Genomic DNA, 8,198 nt, shown 5'->3' with positions numbered 1-8,198 from the left:
GGTGCATTGTTATTATTACGATCGCGCTTAATTTATAATCTTATTTTATAACTTAATAAGTGCCAAAGGGTTATTATAAAGGTGCCGCGACGTTATAAGTAGCTTTATGGAATATATTATAACTAATCGAGGGTTTTATTTATTGATTATTCTACGAGAATATCCGACCTACCTAGCGCGCCTATTTATTTACTATAAGCTTAGTAACGGAGGCGAAGCCCGGTAAGGCGTTACTACTTAATATCCTTATGCATAACACTCTTAAGCGCTTCGGTCTTAGCCTCTTAATGAACGAGGCGGATTCGTAAATCGTCCCTTTCCCGAGTTATCTCCTTTAGTAATAATTCTAGTTCGTCGATGCGATTAACCTTCTTTTGTTTATACTTGCGAGTAGTAATCGTGTTTTGCTGACGGCGCAGGATTTTGTTAGTATAAGGAGTGGCTACTTCTAGGTCCTGAGCTTTGTTATTCGGAGAGGACCGGTGAGATAACTTAGCCCCCGAAGTAGTAGTATATACTGATATATCTAGGGGTAGAGGCTGGTTCGGGCTGTTGGAATTGGAATTGGAACTAGAGCTGGACTTAAAGAGTATATCTAGCTGAACCGGGAGGAAGGTGTTAGAGAAGGTGTTGAAAAAGGCGGGTAATGAGGTATTGAGGAAGGTAAGTGGGAAAGCTGAGATATGTAGTTAGTATACTAGATGTTGAGTTATCGGGTGTAGAGATGGGAGAATATTGTTAGTCTTTTTATACTGATTAATCGGGTTGCTAAGGGGACTAGTACTAATAGGAGGCGTCGTATAGGTAGTAGACGTCTATAGTAGAGTGTCCTAAGGGGGCGGTTTAGAGTACGGAAGGCTAGGATCTATTTAGATAGAGTCTGGGCTAAAAAGCCTAAAGTCTATACCCGGGAGGCTAGCGGCCGATAACTAAAGTGACTATTATTAGTATTAATGTTAAAGATTATATATTAAACTAACCTTACTAAGAAGACTTAAGTTATCCTAGGCCTATTGCGGTAATAGGTTGGGCTAGCTAGAACTAGACGGTCTCTTGCTAGATCGCGGCTGCGGCGGCTAATAATAATACGGCGTATATTATTATAGAGTATAAAGGCCCTATTACCTAGGGCTAGAGGATAATAATATTAAATAGAGATAGGGAGATTCTCGTTTTATAAGAATAAAAATATCGTAGAGAGGAAATAACGCGCTTAATTAACGGTGGGAGACTAATATTTATAAATTCGGTAAAGATTTTAATTAACCTTTATAAGCGGAATAGGAATAGGTAAGATATTTAATCTCTAGCGGGTTTATAACGGCTATAAACGTAGGTTGCCCGCACTAATTAAGTAGGCTAAATGGGCTTAGGTTTAGGAAATTTTAAGAATTTCGCATACTTTTTACTTAAAAAAAGGTATATTTTAAAAAAGCGAGAAATTAATAAAAGTATTACTATATTATAACTACTTAGTTATTACTTTTTAATATATATAAATAAATTATTTTTTTTATTTATAAAATATAATATTACTTAACCACCGTGGCTACTAAATATTACTTTATTACCGTGGCCACTTAATATTACTTTACTACCGTAACCACTTAATATTACTTTACTACTATAGCCGCCTAATATTAATAAAAGAAAGTTTTTTTAAATAATTTAATATAAATAAAAATAAGTAAAGAAGTTTACGGAATTCTTTGAGCTATTAAGTAATTACTAAAAAAAATTAAATAAAACTTAAGAAATTCTTTTATTTAAGAAGTAATGCCTAAAAGATCTTTTATTTAATAAGTAATAACTAAAAGAATTAACTAAAATCTTAAAATTCTTTTGTGCGCTAGGTCGCTAATAAAAGAATCGAGTACTTATAAATTCTTTTATGCGCTAGGTCGCTAATAAAAGAATTAAGTACTTATAAATTTTTTTATACGCTAGGTCGCTAACGAAAGAATCGAGTATTTATAAATTCTTTTATACGCTAGGTCGTAAATAAAAAAATCGAGTACTTATAAATTTTTTTATATACTAAGTCGCTAACGAAAGAATCGAGTACTTATAAATTCTTTCGTATACTAAGTCGCTAACGAAAGAATCGAGTACTTATAAATTCTTTCGTTCGCTAGGTCGCTAATAAAAGAATCGAGTACTTATAAATTCTTTCGTACGCTAAGTTACGAACGAAAGAATTAACTAAAATCTTAAATTAACTAAAATCTTAAAATTCTTTTATTCGCTAGGTTGCTAACGAAAGAATTAACTAAAATTTTAAATTAACTAAAATCTCGAAATTCTTTTATTCGCTAGGTTACTAACGAAAGAATTAAATACTTATAAATTCTTTTATGCGCTAGGTCGCGAACAAAAGAATTAATTAAAATTTTAAATTAACTAAAATCTTAAAATTCTTTTATTCGCTAGGTCGCTAACGAAAGAATTGACTAAAATCTTAAATTAACTAAAACTTAAAATTCTTTCGTTCGCTATATAGTATACAAAAGAATTGGGTAAAATACTAAAATTCTTTTATTTACTATATAGTATACGAAAGAATTAGGCAAAATCTTAATAATTCTTTCGTTTACTATATAATAAACAAAAGAATTAACTAAAATCTAGAATTAACTAAAATCTTAAATTAACTAAAATTTTAAAATTCTTTCGTTTACTATGTCGTAAACGAAAGAATTAACTAAAATCTTAAATTAACTAAAATCTTAAAATTCTTTCGTTCGCTAGGTTGCTAACGAAAGAATTAAGTACTTATAAATTCTTTTGTGCGCTAGGTCGCGAACGAAAGAATTAACTAAAATCTTAAATTAACTAAAATCTTAAAATTCTTTCGTTCGCTAAGTTACTAACAAAAGAATTAATTAAAATCTTAAATTAATTAAAATCTTAAAATTCTTTTATTTACTAGGTCGCTAATAAAAGAATTGATTAAAATTTTAAAATTCTTTCGTTCGCTAGGTCGCTAACGAAAGAATTAAGTACTTATAAATTCTTTCATACGCTAGGTCGCGAACGAAAGAATTAACTAAAATTTTAAATTAACTAAAATCTCGAAATTCTTTTGTTCGCTAGGTCGCTAACAAAAGAATCGAGTACTTATAAATTCTTTCGTGCGCTAGGTTACGAATAAAAGAATTAATTAAAATCTTAAATTAACTAAAATCTTAAAATTCTTTTATTCGCTAGGTCGTTAACGAAAGAATTAACTAAAATCTTAAATTAATTAAAATCTTAAAATTCTTTCGTTCGCTAGGTCGCTAACGAAAGAATTAACTAAAATCTCGAAATTCTTTCGTTTGCTAAGTCGCTAATAAAAAAATCGAGTACTTATAAACTCTTTTATACGCTAAGTTGCGAACGAAAAAATTAATTAAAATCTTAGTAATCCTTTCGGTCGCTAAGTATTAGACAAAAGAATTAACTAAAATCTTAGTAATCCTTTTGGTCGCTAGGTGTTAGACGGAATAATTAACTAAAATCTTAAAATTCTTTCGTCCGTTACGTAGTAACTAAAAGCATATAGTAAACTTACGATGTTTTTCCGTCCGTCGCGTAGTAACTAAAAGAATTATATAAACTTACCGTGTTCTTTCGTCTATTACGTAGTGACCGATAGAAATAAGTTAACTTATAAAAATAATAGCCTAACGCGACGTAACGCGATTCTAATCGATTAAACTTAAAAGTAATTAAACTTAAAATAAAAGATAAATAGAACATAAGTTATAGAAAGTACCTGCTATTAAGAAGACTTTAAAGACTATAGAAAGTGTTTTACTAAAATATTACGACGTGTGTTTTGTTTAGGTTATTACGGGCGTTATGACGTATAAAAAGTAGTTATTGTTTTTTAGAAGTTAAAAATAAGAGCGAGGTACGCGTTACGATAAAAGACGCTAGCGAGTGTGGATCCTAGTAATTATATTATCGGTATTACGTAGGATATAGTCGGGCTACGGGAGAGTAGCTATAACCACGTTTTATTAAATTAAAAGGCCCCTTTAACTATAATATTATATTTCCCTTAAGAAGATAGATCGTCTAAAGTAACTCCCCCCTTCTTAACGTAAATAAGAATATATATAAGGCTAGATAGTCTTATAACCCCGACACCCTTCTTAGCTATTATATATAAATAGGATAAAATATAATTAAGTCAATTAATACAGTTATAATAACAATAAACTTACAAACATAGTATTAGATATTTTAAAACAAAACCTCATAAATGTCTCATTTGCTAAATACTAATTATAAGAATTAGCTAAAATATCGGAAAGTTAAGGTTAGTAAGTAGTAACCGAAAGAATTGGGCAAAATCTCGAAGTTCTTTTAGTCGTTAAGTAGTAACCAAAGGGTTTAAGCAAATTTATAATATTCTTTCGTCCGTTAAGTAGGTAAATTCTGAAAAACGTTTCGGCCGTTAAGTAGTATACGAAAGAATTAGGTAAAATCTTAGTAATTCTTTTGTTTGCTATGTAGTGTATAAAAGAATTGATTAAAATACTAAAATTCTTTCGTTCGCTATGTAGTATATAAAAGAATTGGGTAAAATACTAAAATTCTTTTATTCGCTATGTAGTGTACGAAAGAATTAGGTAAAATCTTAGTAATTCTTTCGTTCGCTATGTGGTAAACGAAAGAATTAACTAAAATCTAGAATTAACTAAAATCTTAAATTAACTAAAATCTTAAAATTCTTTTATTCGCTATGTCGTAAACAAAAAAATTAACTAAAATCTTAAATTAACTAAAATCTTAAATTAACTAAAATCTTAAATTAACTAAAATCTTAAATTGACTAAAATCTTGAATTAACTAAAATCTTAAATTGACTAAAATCTTAAAATTCTTTCGTTCGCTATGTAATAAACAAAAGAATTTAGTATCTATAAATTCTTTCGTTCGCTATATAGTAAATAAAAGAATCGAGTACCTATAAATTCTTTCGTACGCCTAGTCGCGAATAAAAAAATTAACTAAAATCTTAAGTTAACCAAAATCTTAAAATTCTTTTATTCGCTATGTCGTAAACGAAAGATAAGATAGCACACCCCCTTTATTATTACTATACTACCGTAGCTACTTAATATTATCTTACGATAAAAGAGTCCTTTTTTTTTTTAATAACAGAACTTCAATTACCTTATAGTAAATAACTAAAATAAAGAAGGATCTTATAAACTCTATAAGAATCTTCATATAATAGAGGTTAGCCCTAATAGTATTTATACGGTAGCCGATATATCTTACCTAAACTATCTATTATGTCGTTTAGGACCTCTAGATATATAAACAGATTCGCTACTGTATTTTTATAGTTTATTTATTAATTACGCTCTTACCTAAGCTAACTAAGAAAAGGGCGAATTAAGTCTTAGGGGAGTCTAGCCGCGTTATTAAGTCTCTTAGTATACGTCTCGATAACGGTAGTAATTCTATAATAACGTGCTTCTTCGTATCGTCTCCGTATTATTTTAGTATTTAACGATCTCTTAGTATCGAAAGATATTAGGCGTCTGGGGTTCCTTCTGTTTAGGCCGGTATTTGCGACGCTCTTTTATAAATAGTATAAAATCTAGCTTCGGTAGTTCTTAATAGACTTATTACTCTAGGTAAAACTTTATAAATTAGAGACGTAGAACGAGAGTTCGTTTAGGTTCTACGACGCCTAATTTATTAAGACCGTTACGTAAATATAGTCATAGTAGTTCCTATATATATCGTAGTTAGTATTAAAGCTTATAATAAAGTCGATCGAAGTATTTATAGGTCTTTATTTTATAAACGTAAACTAATCTCGGGCTCGGTTATATAAACGGCTAGCGGATATGCGCACGAGCGGGTATAACTTTCTCTCGTTATCCAGGTCTCTTACTACCGGTTTTAAAAATATAAAAGTAAAGATAATCGTATTCGTTATAGTTCGAACCTTATTATAAATAAGACGCGCCGCTAAGTAAGTAGTTATAGTACCGTTAAAGTCGTTTATAATACTTACGATCCTAAGGGTATATAGCTCGGTTAATAGGTTATATATATTAATACTACTTATTACGTACTTAAGCTATTTAGCTTAAACCTTTATTAACTATTTGGTATTAACTATAGTAAGGTCGTTATTTATTTTAATATTAGAAGTAGGGCTATTTCTCTCGATTAGCGCATTTAATGTTTTTTACAAAATAGATTACTCTCGACCTACTTACCTATTCACTATACCTCTTTAATAGTAGCTCACGAGGCGTACTAAACGTGAATTAGATACTTAATAAGAGCGTTAGAAAATCGACGATAAATAGTACTATTTAATCGTATAAAACGGTCGGGATACGACTTATAATCTTAGCGAGGGTCTTATAAAATATTTAGTATCGGTTAAGTTTAATAATCGGTAAGATTCGTACGATCGGGATAAGTAAATTAGGACGTTTCGGCTACGTTATTATATTAATAGTACATTGACTACGTTCTTATCGACGGTCTATTCTTATCCGAGTCCTTATAACGGTTTAGTTTTTATAAAAGATAATTATTATAAGCACTCTATAAATAATTACATAGTTTATATATTTCTTTTTACCCGAGTAGTATTATAAATACTAATACTTTAACCTAACGTTATCGTCCTTATATATCGCGTCCTATTTTCTTAACGAAGATAATACTAATATACTATTATAAAAGCGTTAGTATACGGCGCAACTCGTTCTCTTTTTAAAGAAATAACGGCGTTACTAAGACGCGAGGATATCGATTTCTCGAATACTAAACAGACTTTATAATTATATTATTTTGCCTAGCCGAACCTCTTTATAAAAAGGCCCATATCTCCCGTTTATATCTCCTATTTATTAGCGTTTATACCCGTATTGTTATTACTATTATTATACTCTAACCTTTTTATATATTTAGCTCTTCTACGCACGGTCTTCTACGATACTAAATAGACGTCCCCGTAAATAACCTAGGAAAATCTTAGTTAGATAGTAGGGGCCTAGACTTGAGGTCTATTAATAGTATAGATATCGTACTAGCGTGCACGAGGCCGTATTACTAAAGAATAACCCAAAAGGCCCGGCGATTATTATAAGTTAGGAGCATAACGGACGGCTTCGTCTCCGCGTCCTTAAAAAGAACTAGTCCGAGGAGGTAATAGACTAACTACGAACACGTTTAAAACGGGGTTTAATAGCTATCGACTACCCTTATATTATTTAGAGCTCGACGTTTTATTATAACGGCTACGTAGGCTCGAAGTAGAAGAGGGTAACTACTATATCCCCCAAGGACCGGCGCTTAATAATTATAAAGTATTTAAACCCCGCGACGTTAAATAAAAAGCTAATATACGACCGCGTATTTTAAGGGTTTAGTATTACTAACGACGCGTAGGGCTTTTAAAAGAGTAAAACGAGTCTCGTCGTAGTTACTACCTTATTCCTATTAGTCTTCTCTAAGTTAGTAATTATTTTAAAAAAATATCTTTATCTACCCTAAGCTCTACGGGTTACTTAAAATATATACTAAGCTATTTAGTCGGTCGTAGTTTTGTTTTAGCTTCGTGCCCGGATATAGTTAAGAATATAGCGGGTCGTTTACTAGGCGTTCTCTTTAAGCTTCGGGCCTAGATTTTATTTAAAAAGAATTACGATTCTTAGATATAGACTTATACGAGGGGAGTAGTCCCTTACGAAAGTAAAACTTTAGCTACTCGGCTTAAAAATAACTCGTATTTTAATATAACCGTATACGTCCTTCCCTTAGTAAACGTATTTATATATAAACCTTATTACCCCCTCGCTAATTCCGAATCGCCCTATACCCGCTCGTATTACTTTAATAGTTTAACCCTTTAAACGGAATATTTTAAAAAACGTACTATTATTAGGGGGATATAGCTTTATAAGTTAGCGTTAATAATAGCGAGAGCTCGAGCTCGAGCTCCGCTCTTAGTATAAGAGGATATTATAAAAGGACGTAAAAGTCTATAGTAGGGGTTATAATACCTTAGCGGACGAGGTAAATAGTAAATAATCCTTTATTTTAACTTTCGAAGCCGGGGTTAGCGGAATATACGTAGTTAGTCCTAATTTATTAATATTCCTATTTTAGAGCCGACTCGATTTAGTAAATAAGGGTAACGTGTTTACGAAGATATAAGCCTATTTTAGTAT

General features: G+C 30.9%; 1 protein-coding gene across 1 annotated transcript; it reads right to left on the bottom strand.

Moving 5' to 3' along the window:
- Window positions 1-284: 284 nt before the first annotated feature.
- On the bottom strand, window positions 285-662 carry CLUP02_14507 (bZIP transcription factor; the record flags this gene model as incomplete). Its single annotated transcript, XM_049293435.1, has 1 exon — window positions 285-662. A coding segment is annotated over one exon (378 nt), but the record flags the coding sequence as incomplete, so codon positions are not given.
- Between the last annotated feature and the right edge of the window lie 7,536 nt (window positions 663-8,198).

The sequence above is a fragment of the Colletotrichum lupini genome, chromosome 8 (assembly GCF_023278565.1).
Source record: "Colletotrichum lupini chromosome 8, complete sequence".
Taxonomy (NCBI): Eukaryota; Fungi; Ascomycota; class Sordariomycetes; order Glomerellales; family Glomerellaceae; genus Colletotrichum; species Colletotrichum lupini.
This window is presented reverse-complemented; position numbering and strand designations above follow the sequence as displayed.